The sequence below is a fragment of the Emydura macquarii genome, unplaced genomic scaffold (genome assembly GCF_026122565.2).
Source record: "Emydura macquarii macquarii isolate MOO-44397 ecotype Brisbane River unplaced genomic scaffold, CSIRO-AGI_Emac_v2 contig_2768, whole genome shotgun sequence".
Taxonomy (NCBI): Eukaryota; Metazoa; Chordata; order Testudines; family Chelidae; genus Emydura; species Emydura macquarii.
This window is the reverse complement of record NW_027132905.1, coordinates 11354035-11375706: the sequence shown is the minus strand read 5'-3', so window position 1 is coordinate 11375706 and position 21672 is coordinate 11354035. Positions and strand designations below refer to the sequence as shown.

The following is a 21672-nucleotide window of genomic DNA, read 5'->3' as shown; positions in this document are numbered from 1 at the left end:
CCTTTCAACATACTGGAAGGGAAAATACAAAAACTTTGCAATGCTATCTACACGAGTGTGTGTTACCTCATCCACTTTGTCTCTCTAATACACACATGATATAATTAATACAGCACCCCTCTGAGGGATGAAAACACTATCCCTATTTTACAGATGCAGGGAAAGGCACCTCGAGAGGAGAGGTGACTTGCCCGAAGTGATGCAAAGCAATTCAGTGGTAGGAACGCGCCTGAGGCTCCCTTCTGACCCCAGTGCATCCGGTTCCCAACCTCTTCCAAATCCTGCCTCAAAACTGACTTTTTAAATTTAAAAAAAAAAAAAAAAAAAGCTGTAATCCATCTATTTTAAAAAATGTTCTTGGACAAAACCTTCCTCCTGGGATTTTCTGTGTTGTTCATCTATTTAAGAGGAAAGCCTCCCAGCATAGAGACCATGTTTACTCCTGTGTCTTGTACAGCGCCTGACACACTGGTGTGCTTCTATAATAAATACTAACACCATAGCTCAGGCATGCCTGGCTTTGAGCTCAATCCACTGGTCCATGCTGCCCCTCAAAATACAAGAGAAAATTTGGTCTGTTAAACTCTGTGTATTAAGCCGACTAATAACAGTGAAGACCTCTAATGTGAGGACTGTAGCCGTTAAGGATAACATTTCTAAGAGAGGACTCTGATTTTTGAGTGCTAATCTCGAGACACTGTGAGTCTGATTTTCAGAGATTCTGAGCACCCACATAGATTTCAGCTGGAGTCACAGGTGCTTAGCAATTCTGAAAAATCAGTCAAAATGTGTATCAAGCCAGCCACCAAAAATCAGAGGCCACTTCTGAAAGGTTTGGTCTATTGGAACAGACCTGTCAAATACTCATTTGTTTAGAGTAAGGAGGAGATAATGGAGCAGGTTGTGATGGTATTTTTCTGATCTACGGAGTGAATGAAATCCACTTACCCTTTTACCCTTAGCATCTGCTCAAAGTTCTCAGGGAGAGGATTTCCATAGCTTTCTGGAAGAAACAGGGTAAGGATCCCTATCAGCACAGTCAAGCTTCCCATGAGAATGTAAGGCAGGAATCTGTCATAGGCACCTGGCAGAACACAGGACATGGTAACGTTAGCTATACACCAACTATCATAGCTAACTCACAGTTGGAATAAATATTTAGGATACCACTATATTGTATAATTCACTTAGCGTAATTTGTTAGCTAGTATTTCCACCTAGAAATCATCACAAGTGAATCCCAAAATGGAGTTACTTATGTACCTGCCAATTCTATCAAGAGAGTTTTTCAATTAAAAAATATGCCAAACTATAACATGGGATGATCACCTATCACCAGCTGTATCTCATCTGTGTTGCCAGTTACTACTCTGGCATGAATTGTGTAGCATTTAACAGCTCCTACATGCTGCTTCTTCAATGTAGGACAACAAATGTCTTGGCAAGATAAACACAACTGTGCTAGTACCACTGCTGGAGTAAGTGAGCCTTCCATAGTCTATTTTCATTTGGACTCTCAATAAAAATGTTGCCCAGAGGGAGGGAAAGAATCTGGATAAGCAACTGAACAAGCTATGTCTCCAGGTCACTAGATCTTACCTGGTGGATTTTGTGCTCCATTGGTCTTTCCCCAATGTGAAGGGAAGAACCAGTTTTGCAGAGTTAAGCCCAAACAAAAGAGTTAAACTTCCTCCACTATACAGCACATTTTAAAAAAACTTGATTAGAAGTGGGGGAAGCATCCAGCCTCCTGTGACGGACTGTGCCCTTGGTCTAGTCAGATGCAGGTTTTGGACTGGAAAGTAACTACTATTGCTAGAAGCCTTAAGTTTGTGCATGTATATGGTCAGGATGCAGAATTTGCAGATCACAATGGCACAGAACATTAAAGATCTTTCAGAAAAGATGCAGGCCAAGGAATCGGAGAGTATCTGGTATAGAAAATATGTACTCTGGACATGACAATATTATTTCTGATTGAAGTTATACCTGTGGACTTTATGAAGTAGCGAAAACAAAGCTAGGATTAACCACCAAAGATCTCTGGGACAGCAGAGGGAGCCAGAGTTAGTGCTTTGATCTCCACCTTTGTTCAATAACTGGCTAAAGTATATGGTCCTAATTTAGCTGAAGCAAAGATCAACAACTCACTGCTTTCTCCTAAAGCTTATCTTTTCCTATTTTAAATATATGTGACTTCCTCCATCAGCGTGCCAAGGTCCTAAAGGCAGGCCCATGGAACATATGAATCGAAAAGGTGAGAAAATTACATTTCTTTCTTACTATACGAACACCCAGTGCATTATTATAAATTATGATTTGTATTGCATTAGCATTTAAGGATCCCAAGCAGGATCAGGGCCACATTGTCTTATGTGCTGAACAAACACAAAGAGATTGAAACAGAGGGAACATTTTTTTATTACAAAGGATAAACAGAAATCTTGGCCACAAGCTGGTAGTTTTGTGCCTGTCATAGCTGTGAAAATATTAGATGAAAGAATCACATGGTGTTTAATGATTTGAAAATTTTGCCACGTTCAAACAGGAGTGAGACAGTATACATGAAATATGAGTCTAGTTCTCCTCTCATCATAAATCAGGATTAACTCTCTTGACGTAAATGGAGTTACACTGGTTTAAAAACCACTTGAGAGACAGGAGAGGAGAGTCAGTCCTTATATATTAGTAAATTATATGTATCTTAGCTGAGCATCTGGGCGTACAGTGAACGTATAGCTCCCCGGAAGTCAGTGGAGCTACACTCACTTTATGCCAGCTGAAGATCTTGCCCATAATGTTTATACAAGTATTTAATCATGTGAGAACATAGAGTAGATAGGAAATTTATTATAGGAGCAGCTAGGTTGCCTGACACTTCCCATTGCAAGATCCTGGTTTTAGTTGTTTATAACTTTGCCAAAACTTAACCTTTCATGCTGAAGTTTTCCATACCAGGTGTCTGCCTCCTCTGAATTATTCATTATTATTATTTTAAAGTTTCAGCAAAAGCGGTTCAGCCATTTCATAGGAGGAGATAAAGGAAAAATATGTTGTTTTGCCCATGTTAAAAAGGTTAAAGCAATTGTTTTGTTGGGAAGCTTTACCATCTTCTTGCGGAGGGAGAGGGGGACATACTCATGTCCAGGACATGCCTTTTCCCATCCCAGTGAAATACCATCCAAATCTGGCCTAGTTATCAGCCTCTAGAAAAAAGCCTGCCGCTCGCATATGATCAGTGAAGGCTTGCTAAAGAAGCGGCTAAACTTCTGACGACTCTGTCCTCCCTGAGGCTGTCACAGCTCCTGCCTGTGACAGGACTGCACCTGGGCCATCCCCACAGAGCAGCTGAGCATGTTCCAACCCAGGGCTTCAGTTTCTCAAAAGGATTTGCCCTGTAATGACTGCTCCCAAGTACTGGAACTGAGAGCAGAGAGCCTGTCTCTCCTGTGCTCTCAATAACGCCCCGGCTGGCACTCACACCCTGTGGAGGAGGAAGCTGTCTGATCTGAACGCATAGGGGACAAAAGCAGGATGGGGTAGGAGGGAAAGGAGCAGACTAGGACAAGGCATCTGCTGAGACTGGACTGGAGGTGGGGAGACTGGGAGCTACAGGAGGAAGATGGTCTGTCTGGCAAGGCGACTGGCACTGGAAGCTGGGGAAAGAAGACTGGCACTGGTTGGGCCAGGACACTGGGAACGAGGGTGGGGGAGGGCATGATGGGACTGGTTGGCCAAGGAGACTTGGACTGGGAACTGATGGGGAAAGCGGACAATGCTGGGAGCTGGTGAAGAAAACAGGGGAGGACAACACAGATTAGATCGGGAGGGGGAGTGGAACTGGAACAAAGAACCTGGAGGACGGGGGGAGGCAGAGATTGGATGAGGAGTCCAGGGAGGGAGACTGGGAGCCAGTGGGACAGGAGGGGAGAGACAGTTTGTAAGGGGGATGTCACATAGAGTCTCACTGGTGCCACCTGGCAAAGGGTTCACTGTTTTTTGCAAACAACTTGCCTCAGATCTGACAAACTCATTACACCTAACACACGGCTTTCATGATATTTATCTATGAAGGGTAGCATGTGAGGTATCTACTGAAAGCTTGTAATTTATCGATACTCAATCATTGCGAGATATGTGTATGTGTAATAGTTAAGGAATAATGTAACTATATTAAAAATTGTGCCCTTATGGTCTTGAAGTGAAAATAAATCACTAGGGAATGGTGCTGGCCCATTCAAGTGGCGTTGTCATCCCTCGTGTAAAACAAAATGGCCCAAAATGGGAGAGGTGACTGAAATTACAGGATCTGAAAAACAATGGTTTAAAACTCTCTGGAGCACCAGGATTTTCTAGCTTGCACCCATTCTTTGGGATAACTTCTCTGTGCAGCACTTCGCTTTCATGGGTCTAAATTCAAGCCAAATGACAAAAGGCATCTCACCAAGGTAAACAAAGTAAGGAGCGATGATGCTGCCCACTCTGGAAGACATGGATGTAGCTCCAACTGCCATGTTTCTTACTAATGTTGGGTAGAGCTCAGCAGTGTAGACATAAAGCATTGAGAAGGCAGATGTGATCCCAAACTTCCCCAGCATCACCAGGACGACGGACAGGATATGAAGGTCTGAAAGTAAAAATAAATAAGGATCAATAAAGCTATAGTAAGTTCCTGTGCTATTTACCTCCATTGCTTTTACCTCCCAAAGACTTAGTTTTTTCCCCTTCTATAAACTGTAGTCTTCTCTTATCATAACCACTACCCTCCATCCCTAGATTATCCAATTCGTAACTTGAGCCGACAGCTTATTTTGTACTACTAGGACTTTGGTTCACTCCCAATGAAGTCGTCGGTGAAATCTGGAGAACTTGTGACTTTTGTAAGCAGAGTGCCCAGTTCAGAGGCAGCTACGTACTGTAATTTATCCAATTTTATGAGCTGGTCAACTGAAGCATAAACAGATCAGTAGTTTGATATTCAGATATGCAGAGCACCCACAGTTCCCAGTGAACTCAAGGAGAGCTGCAGGTGCTCAGCATGTGTGGGAAAAAAACCCGAACAAACAAAAAAACCAAATCAAGCCACAAGTGATTGAGGCTTAGCGCAAATGTCACCCAGGAACTTTTTAGTTTTCAACCCTTTACTGGAGCAGCTAGATTGCACTGTAGGATATATTTTATTTTTACATCATGAGTTGAAGCTCATACTTGTAGGCACCAGCTGAATGAAGAGAATAACCCCTCCTCCTAAGAACAAAGTGCCAGATATCGAATACCGCCGAGGTACGGTTCGGAGGAGCAGCCAGGCAATCACATAAGCCGGAACTTCAATAACAGCTGAGAGGAAGCAATTGACGTAGGCATTTCCATGCAAGTTGGGAGTGTTAAGCGACAGTCCAAAGTAACCGACTGATGTTAACATCCTGAAAGATGTATAAAAAGTAAAGTATATTCAGTATTACCCGTGATCCTGTTTCAGAAACCGCACAATACCAAACATCAGCAGTGATGGGATGGCTTAAGAATTTCAATAGCTACAGCACCGTTTCTAAGTCTTTCATCCCTGCAGCTACTTTTTGTACTAAAAATGCACCAACACAATACTCTCCACAGCAGCTTCCATGAAGCTCCAGTTTAACTCTCCCTCACATATACAACATGGTAAATGAAAGGCTCAGTGGAAGTTATTCATAATGGTGTTTCACTATGACAGAGTCATTAACGATATAGTGAAGTAGGAAGTCCTGAAATGTTTCATTACAACGTGCCATATACAATCCATTTTTTAGTGAACCTCTGCCTAGAGCAAATTCCATTAAAATACTTGGTGTACTCAGAAAAAGCTCCATTACAGCAACTGAACCCTATGGTTCTGCACAAAATAGCTGAAAGATCAGATTTCAAATCTTGGGGCACCTCAATTTGACATCCAAAGGGAATTAGCCAGTTCCTCTAGATGGGAGGCAGTGGAGTCTACAGGAAGGGATCACAGGTTGGGAGTCAAGTATTAGTTTCTAATTCCTGTTCTGCCACTGAACTGCTATGTGGCCTTGAGCAACCTCTTCCGTTATACCCCAAGAAAGTAATATTTACCTCACATGGATGTTGTGAGGATACAGTTGTGAGGTTTTTTTTAAAGCTGCATTTTGAATACACATAAATGCGCATCATCATTATAGTCATAATACATTTGGGTACTCACATCCTCACTTAGGTGCATAAATCTCTACCTGCCTAAACATGGATGCAAGCACCTTAATGTAGGTATTTGGACACCCTATGTAGGTTCCCACATTTGAAATAGGTTCCAGATTATGATACTGGTTATTATAAAAAAAACTACAACAGGCATCACTAACAGACTGTTCTATTGTCTGCGTGCTTTAGGATCACACATTACTTACCACAAAAGCAATGACATAACAGTGATAGCTGCAATGTTTCGGGTTCTGAACAAATCCAAAATGAACACCTTCTGCTGCTGCTGCTGAAGCTTCAAATCCTGCATCTGAAGAGAAAAGGAAAACAAAAATATCCCTATACTCAAGAAAGAAATTAATCTAATCCATGGGAAAAAATCTTAACACACACAGATTTGGGAGGGCAGAGGTTATGAAAATATAACCCAACATTACCCTTCCAACTTCCCAGTAAAGTGAAGAGGCAGAAAATACACAAAGCGACTGCCACACAACCAATTGTGCATCAGCAAAAGAGTTTCATAGGAATCTTGATTATTCTCTACCCCCAGCTCTACTTTCAGTTACTTGTGACAAAGGGCAACACTGACACCACAGCACCACTCTGATCTAATCTTCTGGTGTTCTCGAGTGACCCTCTCCAGCCAATCTGGAACGTGCAGAGTCCTCTTTGCTGGGTTCAACTGATTCAGAGCCTGAAGGTAGGGTTCCCACCTAAGAATTATACCCTGTCTGGTCCAGTAGCGGTCAAAAACTATTACCATTTAGAGGCCTAGGATGAAGAAAGGAGCTGGTGATCTTAGTCCAGGGCTTAGTGGACTGGTGCCAATATTACAAAGGCCACCGCCACAACTGATACCAAGTTAGTCTCAGGCGAGGGGCCAGGCCAGGATTGAATGGGCATAAAACAGAGCTAATCTCTCAGTCCCAGAGGGCAAGGTTATATCACACTGCTGGCCTGCCTGGTGGAAGCTGGGCTGCTGCTTCCTTGGTTGTTCCTGTTTGGCTAGCTAGAAGTCTTCACTTTCTAGGAATGTCTGTCTGGCACTGTTCAGAAGCTCTATTTTAACAGAACACATATTATACAAGCACAATCCGTTGGCAAATATAATGGCTGACATCAGGATCAGACTTGTACGGCTGGTGTGTGGGGGAGAGAGTGACTGTACTGCCATTTAATCCGGAAGGCCTGAGGAAGTGATGAAAAGCAGACTTTTCTCCTGGAGCCTGAAAAAGCCTTTTGAAGTATGAAACATGCAGCTGAGCCACAGCTATGAAATAAAGGAAGTGCTTTTCTTCCTCACAGCTGTCATAGGAGGAGATCCCCACCCCCAAGAAACACTTGCTTTTCTAGAACAGATCGTAAGTGGCAAATCCAAAAACGAAATGATCTTTGAGTAGTTTATGCTGGCAAGCAGCAGGTTTATCAAAGAACACATTTTTCCTATAGATAAGTCATAATAGCATGTGATTTTATTCTGTGCGGTGGATTATATGGAGCTTAAAATTTGGCTACTTACATGAAAACAATAGATAAAGTATCATAAAAGACATGTACACGTGTAACGAACACAGACACATGGGACAGAAACACCAAAAAGCCTGAGCAAGAAGAGTAACTAGCCAGCTATTATGGTCACAGGGCTGGCCGCTAGAGGGAGGCAGGATCATAAACACTAAGCCACTTTATTATGTGTGTACTTGTGTCGCAGTCAACCTTCAAATGCTAATGAGCTTTCTGAGCTAGGCTTTTTCTTTTTAACTAATAAGATTAATCAAGAAGTATCATTCCAAGGAAGGGACTAAATGTTCTTAATTAAAAAAGAGCCCTTTTGCTACCAGATCCTCATTAAAACAAAACCAGAAAACGAACAATAACCCGTCCCCCCACACGCACACAGAGACAACAGAGTACCAAGCCAGAGGAAAAGGACTACTTAGTAGTGGGGCAATGCAACTGCCTACATGCTATACATGCTTATTAATTAAGGGCAATTTTGAAGACACCCTTTAGTGCTGTGCTGGGACTGACAGCTTCTTCACTGAAGCCCTACTTTCTCCTTTTAAGTCTCCTGCGAGCTAGCAGGTGCCGATATACATTATTAAATCTGGGTACCAGAACAGCTGCTCCACATAGATCCTCCCATCTGGAAGAGCAACTATTAAATTAAATGATCAGCTGTCAAAAGAGCATCAAACTGAGATGAAGAAAGATGTATTCTAATTTCTCATTTTTCTTAGTGCTGCAGTGGTCCAGGTGCCCTAATCATAGACACTTCATTAGATCTATGAGACAAGCCAGTCCTGACTGAAAGCCAGAGTCATTGCTGAAGAGTAGAGATCTTGCTGTGAAAATAAAAATCAACTGCAGTTGTCCATTTTCAACTCACTGATGCAAATGAGCCACCACCAATGGCCTCATGTCACAGTAAGTACTGAACCTGAATGATTGACTAAACAACTAGTGACAGAGCTGTGCTTTGAACTGTTTGGCTTTCTGGCTTATCAGAATAATATAGAAATGAATTGCCTGAACAGGGAAATAGCAAAGGTTGCCAAGTTGCAGATTAGACTCACAGAACTGTAGGGCTGGAACAGACCTCAAGAGGTCATATAGTCCGTCTGCCCCGCCCAGACCTCACCTCCACCCAGATGAAGCAGGACATATGAAAATGTACCTCTGTGGAGTCAAACAGCACAGCTGGGGCGACAATGCCATTTGTTTTTGCAGCCTTTCGGATGATGATTTCTGCCTCTTTAAATCTTCCTTGAGAGATCAGCCACCGGGGAGATTCTGGAATGACCCTGCAACAAGTTTCAGAAGGACTGAATCAGCATTTCCACAGTGAGCACAACTTTATTAAACACACTTCTATAGGGACAGATTTTGCCATCTCAGTAGCAGATCGCTTCCTGTGGTAGGGTCCAATCCTCCCAATTGATAAACAGGTGGGTCACTTTACCCATATGAGTAGTACCACTGAGCTCAGGGGTACTACTCAAACACGGATCTTCAATACTTGCAAGACAAAACCCTGTTCCTATCATTGTTTCTGAAATTAGTTGTATTCATGTGTTTTTTTAAGGGGATAATTAAATTCCATCAGAGAGACAAGTTTCTTGGTAAACAGCAGAAATATTCATAGTTAAGTAGTATAAAAATCAATCATCTAATCAAGTTATTCTTACAAAGTTGTATATAGCACACAAATGGCGTAGAGTTGTGGTGGATGTATTTAAAGGAAAGTGCAGACATATTTAAAGGCTACTTGCCATAGGGAGTTTATACACAACCTTCACCTTCCGATCACAAAACTGATCAGGCTATGTCAGGTAAAAGAAGGCTAGCAGTGCCATCTTGTGGACATTATTGTATCTGACAGGTAAAATCCAAACAAGATTATGTACATTAATATCAAACACAGACTAAAAGGACATGCCTCTTCTTCCTCATTTTTAAAAAAACCTCTAAATCCTTCAATCCTAATAGCGGCTGTCTCTCTTTCCTTAGTAAGTGGTAATTTTCCTTCTCTCTGGAACAATAGGTCAGAGACTGCCCGGATACCCTCATGATCTGAAATGTCAATTGCTAGAACCCGTTCTCAAAGTGTTGAGTTTAAACTGATTAACATAATGTTTTCTTACTACTGTCATCCCCACTGCATTTCTTCACAGGTCAGTTAACGAATACACAGATTGCAGAAGCACGGGATATTCGGAATCCCTTTGGGGGTATTTATCTTAGTAAGCTTTTGACAAGATCGTTCTGATGGCACTGTATAAAAGTTATTAAGTAAATACATTGGTTCAGAAGAGCAACAAATGCCACTAGCAGGCACTGGGCAAGCTTCCCTTACACACCTCTGCCAATGCACCTCAATCCCCACCTACCATCTCTCTGCCATTCCAGTCCCAGACTCTGAAGTGACGGATGAGAGCCAGGGCAATCCATATAGATGTTTTGCAATGCAGACAAACCAGAACTAGGAAGACACCATGAAACGCAACTTCACTGGTACCCCAAGGCAGGACTTTGAATCCAGGTCTCCAGAGCAAGAGGCAGTGCAACAAGCCAATGAGCCATCATAGCTCTCATAAGGATTTATACTATGACGAAAGTCAGCTTTTCTGATTGGGCCTACCCCTACTTTTCCTCCATTACGTCCATTAACAAAATGATGTGTGCTGCAGAGGAAAAGCAAGCAACACTGCACTGAAGTCAAGGATTCCAAAGCATTTCAAGTTAAATAGAAGCATTATTTAAAATATCACTCTTGGGAGGGATCGAAAATCCAACCAACTCTCAAGTCAAGCAAACAGATATTGAAAAACATTTTTGAAGGGTTTTATTGCATGTTTTTCAGCCAAATTCAAAGAGCAGAAAGATTGAGCTCAAAGGATGGTATTTCACACTGTGTAGGATATAATCTGATTTGCTTTAATTAACAGTGCCATAAAAGACATTGTTTTCTTTGATGTCTCCATGTATCATAAATGAGGTTGCTTCAGAAGAACAAGAAGAGACAAGCTTCCTGCTTAAGACCAGCATGAAAGGAACGAACGATTTCATGTTCATTTTTGAAGAGACCATATATCTTTTGGGTGGGCTGAGAGAGACACCTCATATTTCTCACTTCTATCTTCTAAAGCAACCTTTCCTCCAGGAAATGAGTGCACTGACTCCACAGATGTCCTGGGCAGAGAAACAGCAAGCATAGCATTCCTCCTTTAATCTGCCTACAGGGCCAATCAAAACATCAGGCTTTCCCCTATTGTCTCTGAATTGTTTTCTTTTCACACTGGGAGTGCATAGCCATCCATGGGTGAGTGACGGAAAGATTGTTTAAATTGGAGTCAGTTTAGAAAGGAGTAGGAGGGAAGAGTGCAAAGGAGAGACCAAAAACAAAACAAAAAAACAAGGAGCAGCACGTGAAAAGGCCAGGGTTAAGGTGAGACAAATGAAATCCATTAAGGTTATGTTTTCAAAATCCAGCATGACAGGTGCATGCAAAGAGAAACAAAAAGCATGGAAAATCTCTTTCTGTCTGGTAAACTGTCACTGCCAAAGCCTATTGCTGACACCCTCCCCACTGGCAAACAGGGAGAAGTAAAATAGGAAGGGTACGGATAAGAGTGCTGTTACCTCCCTGAACAACCTAGAGCCAGTTTAGCGGCTTGTCTGAATTCCCATCGCAAAGCCCTGTTAAGTGACGGAGCTGCCTGTCACACAGGGACCATACTCCTCCCCAGCTGCAATCCAACACCAGGGGCGGATTTAGCGTGAGTCCACGGATCAACTGCACCACAGAAATAACGAAACCCGAGGCACCAAACTCGAGTGGTGCTGTGATGCCAAGCACCAGGTCACAACACCCAGAGCAGGGAGCTAGGCCCATCCCTGTGGGACGGGAGGACACGTTCACTCTCTAGCCCCAACCCTGTGGCCTCCCCTCCACACAACAAAAGGCTTGCGGTGCTAAGGCATAGGGGGCTGCTACAGGTGACTGGGGTCCCCCTGGGCTACAACTGAAAATCAAGTCCAAGAAGAGAGTTTTGGATAGTGCACCCATTGACTCAGGAGGCTATATCACCCCTGCTCAGTACGGAGCTCCACACATTGGCTTCAAACTGGGATGGCCAGTCAGACTTCTGGCCCATCACATTCCTGGACAAACTGGGGAACAGCTGTCTCCTCCCCATCTCAGCTCACCTGACTGCTGCCGAAACAAAGAAAAGAAACTTACCTTTAAAGCAGGCCCTGCTACAGAGGCTGTTTTAGGTCTTCACAGATGCTCAGTCCCTTGCTTGGGAGGTCCAGAGCTCAGACCCATGCCAGCTGCAACCTGGCCATAGGTAGACCCTTGCAAATCCGCGGATATTCACTTTATATCCGCAGACCATTTTTTGCGGATGGTGGATGAGATGTGGATCTCAAAGGCAGGATACAGCTCTTAGCCTTTGAGGCTGCTTCCCCACTTCTGAGATCTGGGGTGGGGCTGACCGATCAGCTGTTGGGTGGGGGCCCCCTCTGGAGTTCTGCTCAACCAGCTAAAGGAAACTGCAAGAGGTCGTGGTGCCCACGTAAATCCCTCCCTGGACAAACTCCTGACGAATACTGACCCAGCGACCTTTCCCGAGAGCTGCGTTTGCCTAAACATATTTAATGTATGCGGTTGTTGTTTAATGTGCTCTCTTGGCTTCAATGCAGCTTCCAAAGCGCATACTCAGTAAACTTGCACCTGATCATGGCACAGAAGTTTGTTTTGGAGACTGTGCCACTGTAACCCACATAAGTAAGGACCTGGATAAGCCTATCAGAACTCCTTTCACTCAGCTTGCGTGGCGTGTTGGGAGAAGGTGGTAGTGCCACAGATTCATAACTGTAAATTTTACGTTTCCTTTAGGCTAAAATTCCACCTCAACCCTTAACCTAGGCAAGTCAAAGGCTTTTTTATTATTTTGTTTGTTTTTGTTTTTAATGAGAGGTATTGGTGGAAAGTTATTTACTGTACAGGCCGAGTTTCCCCAAAAATATTTTAAAATATACATAATCGTATTAAATCCTAGCAGCTGCATGCTATGGCTTTACTTTAGTAGTGACGTACACCTCTGCAAGGAAAAGGCAACCCAGACAGATAAAGGGATTCTGATATGTTGTTTTTAGGATAAACAAATCTTGGATTGCTCTGAACTCGTTAATGCTACATGGATTAGCAAAGATGACTATGAGATGCCTGGTTTATTAGGGTGATTTCATGCTGTACGGCTGACTTCACCTTCCAAAAGTAACATACCGAAGGTTTACATAACTAGGACAAAGGAGCTGTGAACTGTTACAGCCTATCAATCCACATAGCCACTTTTGGAAGAGTTATATGGCATTTAGAGCTGATACCATCTAGACGGCAAATAAGATTAGCTTTCAGAACTGCTGACAGAGGTCTGTTGGTCTACTGGGTTAATCCATAGTTAATTTTTTTGGATTTTGACTTCTTTTCAAAGGCTACATTAGAGGAACAAAGGCCTTGCTTCCTGAAACCCCTCAAACTGTGACCAAACTTTACAGTGGAAAAAAAAGAAAGACAATCAAGTGCCAGGCTGAATGTTAGGGCGGAGACGTTTTTTCTTCACTCACCCCCATATGCCCTTAGCATCTCCCCCTAGGGACGGAAGCTGGGGCACTGCACCCAAGATGTAATGATTTACTACAAATGATCATATTAAAATAAAATACTTGTATTTAGGCCCCAATCTTGCAACCTCCTTAACAAAGAAAGATGCACTCTGCAAAGCCCTACTGACTGCAATGTCCACGCATACAGAACAAGCCTGCTGGGTCAAATGTGCAGTTGCTGTCTTCACTCCCCCACTATATATATATTTTTTTAAAAGACTTAACTCTGTGCCCAGAGGTGGGGCGGCTACAAGTGAGTTGTGAAAAAAGATCAGAGTAGTTAAAGATCAAGAAGACCCATTAGATCATAGAGTTTCTCCTCCTTCAAGGGCTGGGCACAATCTCCCCAAAGAAAGATGCATCGGATATTAAGCTAAATTATATATGATCTGAGCCAGAAGGCTGAGCAGGAGTACAATATGTTCACCACAGCCACAATATCATATCCCTGCCCCAGTCTCCTACCCTTATCCAGCCCTCTCAGAAATAAATATTGTGTATAGCAAAGTGCACAGTTTCTGCAGAGCATTTAAATAAGGAAGATTTTGCTGCATTTCAACAGTTGCATCCACATAGAAAATAGGCCTCTAAAAAAAGGAAAGAAGAAAAGTTGGAAGGGAAAATTTGTGCAGTACAACTCATCCAGCAGTAATAAAGGAGATAATAAAAATGCAATAACAAGAGTTTGAGGTTAAGAATCCGATACTCTGAAAGAATTTCCAAACAGCACTGGAAAGCCAGCATAAGAAGGACTCAAGCAGTGTCAGCAAAGTTCAGCACACAGATAACTTATCTTAAAACTGACTGAAAACGTTTCATCTTCAAGGCAAGTCCCTCCACTTGGCAAGCACAATATCAAACCGTGAAGAGAAAAAAATCCACAGCAATTATAACCCAACTGGTTATTTCACAATTCAGACTGGAGGTTATCAGCTACAGATGGGACTTTCTGAAACCAAACACCTTGCAATACAATTAAACTCACCACCACAATGGAACGCAGAGCACCCCAGGTACAGTAAGAGCCAGTAGCAGCATCCGCCAGTCTCTGATGAAGTAAGCAAATAGTGGCAGCAACATGTAGCCAATTGCAAAAAATATGCAAACTCCTAATGTAGAGAATATAATACGAACTGATTTGCCAAGAATTTCTGTTCCTGTTCAAAACAAGGGAGTTTGAATTAGCATTTTAACTCTCTTTGTAAAACCACGTCTAAATATTTTATCGCATTTACAAAAAAATCAGCTAAAACAATCTTTAAAATGGAGTCATTTCTCTTATAACACTGAAAGGGACACTGTCAAGGAGTTGTGGCCCAAAATAAAACCAATCTTAAAATGAGGATAATCTGGTGGGACAGTCTTCCAGATTTTAATCATATAAAATATTTCAAAGTTGATAAGCCATTACTGAGTAACTGAAAAGCCAGCCACAATTTGTGTGGGACCCAACTCTTTCAGTGCCCCCTGCTGGTTCTGCAAAAGCAGATTTCAAGTAATGCAAAGCTGCTTTCAACATATTCCTGATGACATCTACGATGCTGTTGCAAGGACAACAAAATAAATAGGCCCCTTTTTTCAGATCTTTGTTTCACCACCCTTCTAAATTTCTGCATTTCTAACTTCAATACTTGCTCAACCGACAGGACAAAAGTAGAAGCAGATTTAAGTTTCTGTGTGAGTGCTCTGCCATTACAAAGACTGTGGAGTTATAAGAAAAAACAGCTGCCAGTGTCCTTTTAATCAAATCTTCTTGTTCATATCTCCCAGCAGTTTTTAAGTAATTTGGGAACAGAAAGTAAAGGCAGTGCTCTGGAAGTTTATACTGAAACATTATACTGATAATTAAGAGGATTATCCTGATAATCCAAATATACCAGGATTAAAGAATTGCCATATTAGTTGACAGGGCCATACGTCCAGTATCCTGTTTCCAACAGCGGTCAATGGCAGATGCTTTGGACGAAGGCACCGAGCCCCCATGTTGCATGTAGTCCTGTACACAAGGGCAGCGAATCTTTCTCTCACTCCAGTCAATCAGTTCGTGCACTGAATCATGAGAACTGAGTGATCCAAGAATTTACATTGCAGCCACAAAACCGCAGATGCTGTTATTCACATGAACATACAACACATTTTTGAAATCTTGCTAAACTCTTTGCTTCGGTTCTTCCCTGTGGTGGCACATATAATGGCCGAGTACCAGTATTTTTCTCTGAAACACTACAACGGTAGATTTGCCTTGTTGCCATCATGATAGAGAGAGAGCCTATAACCTGTCCAGTTTGAGGGTGTCTTAATTTTCCATGCAGAAACTATAACTAATTTGGAACCTATGCACAGGTACATATGGCTTAGGCTACCACATACTGGACTGAACACTTTGCACTTGCTTGCACTGAAATTAGTCTTTCATAGTGTTGCCCAGTTACTACATATTGGTGGATACTCTGGAGCTTCTGACAATCCTTCCTGATTTTGACTTACCTAAATTTTATGCTAGTAAATTTAGCTACCTCACTGTCCAGCCCCTCCTCTAGGCAGTTATCAGGACACACACAGATCCTAGTTCTCAAGTCTGGCTGAGCTACATCTGGCATAGGACCCAAAAGGGGGACTAAGATGACTTTGCGCCACCCTTGTTTTCTCTCCTTGATCTCCAGGGCACCCTTGGCACAAATCAGAGCAGCCTCAGGGCTGATCTAAATTATAACAGCCTGAACAGCCTGCAAGAGGATTTGTAGCATCTGAGGATCACCTGAGCGCAATGGGTTTCAGCCACACTCCCTCCAACCCCAATACATCCCCTACACAGGCTGCTTGTCACCCTGGGATTCCACAGGGGAATCCCCAGCTGTTGACTTCGGCTAGTTTAAAGGTTGCAATGGTCCAGCTATACAAAACAAAATAACTTCCTCTGAGCCATTGGACTGGCCCAGACGAAGGTAGTTTGCAAGAAGTTGTTTCCATGAAATTAAAAACAAAACACAGAAAATAGCATTCTTTAGATTTAAATATTCCCTAGGTGCATTTGCAGCCCAGACAAGAATATTATGCTAGTACTAAGAACCTGACATTTAAACGAACTACCCTGTGTTTTCATTCCCCACGCCCACTGATGTGCAGAAAGAACAGTCAGCATAAAATGATGAAAAATTAATATTTTTACATGTTCGCTTTTAATAGTCTAATGTGCTATTAGTAAAACACACTGAAAGTTTTTAACCTGACACTGTTCCTTTAAAAGTATTAAAATAACATTGTATTTCGTTCCAATTCCGGGGTCACTTCATTATTAATCATTTTCCACTTATTCCTATTCTTTGCATCCCTTCTCAAGACAGGCATGTCTCAACTTTCTTATACCACAGACCACATTTTAATAAACAGATTGTCATGTGGGCATATCACCTCCGATTGCCAATGTGCAGATCACTTTCCCTTCAATTTGTGATTGTGTTACACCCCTCTGGCAACTTCAGCAATGACTTTCAATGTAGAGTAAAAGTATTTATGTCTGGCCACATGGCAGCAGCTTGGTGAGAACTGAGCAAACAGACTCAAATAGGGTGTGTCTATCTCTGTCTTGGTAAAGTGCTGGGAAACGCAAAGGAAGAAAGGAAATGGGAAAAAAAGAAGAAAATCCCACCTCTTCCCAGCAGTTACAAGGCAAATATTGTAAAGGGTCAAGAAGGGGGCTGTGTTGCAACACCCCATCGTTACACCATGACTGTGCTGATACACTGCATCAATAATAATGCTGCTGAGTCATGAAGATGCAGTGTTGGGATATCATATTATCATTCTGAGGCACTCCACTAGATGATGGAAGGGTTATCCAAGATAAAATACCACTGGTATATTGTGTGAGGAAAAGAAGAGAGGAATATCCCCGCAGTTCAGACTAGTTCAGCTCATTAGCAGTACTGCGAATGGCCTGTACAACTAATATATTAAGTAGCAAAAGATAAAATTCACTTTAGTCAGGAATCTGGGCAGGATTTTGTTGTTTTTATTCATATCTTCATAATACTTTGTCAAGGACAGATTGCGACTGCTTTGGATTTCTTAGGGCAGACACCAGCTCCCAGGAACCTTCACCAAGCGTCCTACTAGGAAAGAATCTGTTTCCCTGTTTACTGATCTTCCAATGTAACAGTTATCATAGAATCCAGTTTTGAAAGATCGTGGGGAGGAGTGGATTGGAGTTTAATGGACAGACTGACATGGATTCTCTCATCTGAAGGATTACGAGTTTGTACTGAGGTTAGATCAGTGTATAATTTCATTTTTGGAAGAGAAGGACTGTAAAATGAAGACAGCAGCATGATCATAAATTGAAGAATATCTTGTAATGAGTTATAGTTCAAATAACCATGCATCCCTAAAACAAAGCAAATTTTTGACAACTGGCTCATTCAGCACATACAGAGCATTGTGCCAGTGTGATATCTAGTCCTTTAGAGACAGAAACAGTGTACACTAGCTCTTTTTCCAACAAAATACCTAGCCCTCTCTTTAGAAAGTCTGTACCTAACAACAATTCTAGCCCATCTCTCACATGGACTGCAGTCACCGGACTACAGACATTTCCTATCCATTAGGGACATTAGAATCCTTTACTCACTGAATATGAAGTGGACTCAATTAACAACATCAAACAGACAGACACAAAAGTGTCATGAGTTTAGGGGGGTACATATTAGTTATATAGTTCATAAAATGCATTGTAATATTGCCTAGCCACTATTCTGGTAGAAATGCCCTAGATCGCAAATTTAATTATGAGCCACATTTATTTTGGAGACTCTCTAACCCCAGTAAGCATCTCATGAATAATTCCCCATTAAACAATTTCAAAAAGTATCTCCTCCACCCCACCTTTCATGGTTTTGTTTTTTAAAAAGAGCAAAGTTATAATATTCTCCCCTGATGGTTGTTTGGTTTGTGTCTTTGTGAGAAATTTGATATTTAAAAACAAACAATGAAGTGTGGGTTTTAAATATTTTGTTACAAATGCCTAGAACTTTAGGACTTGTAACAATTTAAAAATAAAATCTAATATAAGATTAAGTCTCTCAGTTACATTTATCTTCCCTTCCCTGCCAAAAGAGAACAATTGCAGGACATTACCAAAGTGCCTTTACAAATGTAGTATATTTTTACAGTCATATAACTTGACCACAAAAAATCTTGTAGCCATGGAAAGTGATAGCGGCCTGAAGCTAAGGAAGGAAAGAAAAAAGTTCTTGTAGAAAAGACTTCCCAGGGAGATGGTTGCAGGACATAACTGCAGCAATTAAAGAACAGGTTCGAAAAGAAATTATTCCCACTAATGCAAAGAGCAGTCCTGTGAAATGCAAAGATACACACTGGATGAACCAGCTGTTTTTTTTCAGGCTATTCTATGATACTGTGTAAAAGTTATGAGCAGGAACGTTACTATTTAATGGTTGATTTCTAGTCATACAATTTGATTTTAGATAGCAAAAGAAAGGAGAGATTCTTGGAAAGGTGCTCCCTTTACAAAATAATCTGACTGACTATTTAGTCACTGTGTCTACATTGTAGGGTACTGAACTTCAAATGGCTGCCTTACACAGCTCAACTTAAAGCAATGCCTCTAATGAATACAAAAGAAGAGAAAACCTTTTGCTCTACAGTCCTATCTGATGCAGCCCACCAATCATCATGGAACAAAAGCTTCAGAAGCAGCAAACCTGTAAACAAACCCTAACAGCAGAAGTCTATGTTAAATTTGTCATAATCAGATTTTCTTGAGAAACTAGTGATTTCTTAAGGAGTGCATAATATTTAATGAGGTTCAGACTCAACATCACAGTCATTTAATATAGTTGCTTCTTGAAGCTACTGAATCTGCCTTGCAACAGAGGCAGGTCACCTTTACAGTATTAAAAGAAACCTTCAATAGGCTATAAGGAACGTAGCAACACGTCAATGGCTCACATGGAGGCCTAGTATACTTCCATCACCCAAGTCACTCAGTCATTTCTCAGACACCAATCATCAGCTGTTGTGGTGGAAATGAATCCAATCAAGATTCAGCAGAGACAGTAAAATGGATCATTTTTAAGTGGCAAAAAGCTATGTACAGCTAAAAGAAATTTGATCAAAAACTATTTTAGGAGACACAACCCTGTCTCATAACAATGGATAGCTAACTTCACATGCATGCACACACACACAGAGACAGTATTAGAAACAGGATGGATTAAACAGTAAGACAAGACATAACATTCTAATTATTTTCCCAGAACTGGGGCGCTCTGTTGTACTGGTTAACCTTCATAAAATACTCAGGAGAATACAAACAGGCACACTGTGAGTTTGGAAGCCAGTTACCCTGCCTCCATGATTTAGCACTGAGACAGATTTGTTGAGAGGTTATACAGTTAAACCATTTAAGGTTACCTAATCAGCACCTAAATTCACAAAGCCTAGTAATTGGGATTTAGGTAGGAATAGTTATCACTAGAGAACAAATACAGTTCCCATTAATCACCATGTCTCCAAATTAATCCACAATACTGTAGGTTGAAAAGAGACCCAAAACATTTTTCTAAAAGGATTTTCAGTTCAGCAAATGCCATTGACTTAGTGTCCGCTGAGTGCAAGACAATCTTTTTGATAGCACCTTCTCTAGCTCAGAAACCTGTCAGTGCTGTACAGCTCAGTAATGATCCATGAACTCTGATCAAAGGCCTGGCACAGCCCCTCCAACTTCAATCTGATATGAGAGACTGATAACCAGAACTTGGAAGGGAATAAGTTGTATCTCTGCTGATGGCCTGACCTACTTATCAGCACCACTCTGCTGATGGCTGTGACACCCATTAGCCACGCTGAGACATTGTCAGGCTCCCTTGCACAGTACTGATTTTACACTGTGTTTTAGAACATTTAAAAGTAACGTTTCCCCCTTAGTGTTTCAGGGGAGTGGGAAAAGAATAGGATTTAGCTATTAGTATGTGGTTTTAACTGAAATTACAATGAAGTGAGGGTGAAAATTGCATCTCAGATTAACACAGAAAGTTTTTTTTTTAAAACTACATAGCTATTTCAAACACCAGGTTTCAACCAAGAAAGTATGGTTTGTTTTTCAACCAGATACATTTCCTCAAAATAATGGTTCCTAAAAGCACCCTGGTTACAACTGCCTTGTTGCTACTAAAACTTTCCAATGTTGGTTCACCTTCTTATAAGATTTTTCCGAGCATATTTTTCTGATAGATGGCTTGCAGCCCTAGAGTTGTCGCTTGCTTGTTACATCCTCCTCCTTTCTAGCTGCTGTGTTTCTCTTATGATTGAGGAGACAGCACATTTTCACATACCAGTATAGCAAGTTGCTCTAACCTACATGTGAGAAAGCAGAGGGAATTCAAATGGTTGCCAGTTACATGCTATAACTACATAACCTAATACAATGTGGTGTAAAAACACTTCCCAGTGCTTGCAAAAATCCATTATCTAACAGCCTGTTCATCCTAAATACTTAACTTATTCTGATAATCTGCTAGAAGTACAACAACTCAGCTGATTGACCAATTTGCTTTGTTAATGCACCACACTAAACCTCGGCTAAGCTTTTCTCATATCGTTAGAACAAGTTTTGATGAAATAAATGAACCTAAATTAAGCATTTAGAGCCAAATCCTGATCTCATTTAAGAATGGAAATTCTGCTGACAGCAGCAATTGGACCAAAATTTGGCCTTAAAGTTTGGATTTCTCAGATATTGTACACTGTTCTTTCCCGAACTATGGAAAATCCATGCAAGCCTCCCATCACACAAACTTTCAGAAACCTCTCCTCAACAGCATTCCTCCCAAAAACATAAAATTAAAATCAAACTTATAAGAGTGAGAGCCTGTTCATTCTTTTTTCTTTTGGCTAAATCATTTCCTTACAGGACGCAAGACAGTCTACTTATACTTATTAACAGGTATTGAAGAATTCTTTTGCTGCTGAGGAGTTGAAAGTAGATCCAAGGAGGGAGATGAGGCAGAGGAAATTAGATTTTCTCCACAAACTTATTTTTCCCTGTGTGACCCAAGGACCCCTTAGTGAAAAACCGGCGGAGGGCAGCAGGGAGGAGGGGCATGGATTTTACAGGGATCCCCAGGTCGGATATATACATAACAGTTCACTAAAGGGAGGCATGTAAGGTCTCTGCTGAGAGTCAATTGCCTACTAGTTGACATAATCATTGTGAAATGTATGTAGAGATAGTATTTAAGGAGGTATGTACCTACACTGAAAATTATGTTCTTAAAGTCT

The 21672-nt window shown here is 41.5% G+C and overlaps 1 protein-coding gene across 1 annotated transcript in view; it reads right to left on the bottom strand.

The window, feature by feature from the left end:
• SLC22A4 (solute carrier family 22 member 4) overlaps nucleotides 1-21672 on the bottom strand; it is a 54257-nt gene that overhangs the window by 6628 nt on the left and 25957 nt on the right. Inside the window, exons 4-9 of the mRNA XM_067566585.1 lie at nucleotides 14360-14531; nucleotides 8879-9005; nucleotides 6405-6508; nucleotides 5209-5423; nucleotides 4445-4627; nucleotides 949-1084 (exon numbers count right to left, since the gene is read on the bottom strand). Coding sequence (XP_067422686.1) covers nucleotides 949-1084; nucleotides 4445-4627; nucleotides 5209-5423; nucleotides 6405-6508; nucleotides 8879-9005; nucleotides 14360-14531 — 937 coding nt within the window. The remainder of the gene's footprint in view (nucleotides 1-948; nucleotides 1085-4444; nucleotides 4628-5208; nucleotides 5424-6404; nucleotides 6509-8878; nucleotides 9006-14359; nucleotides 14532-21672) is intronic.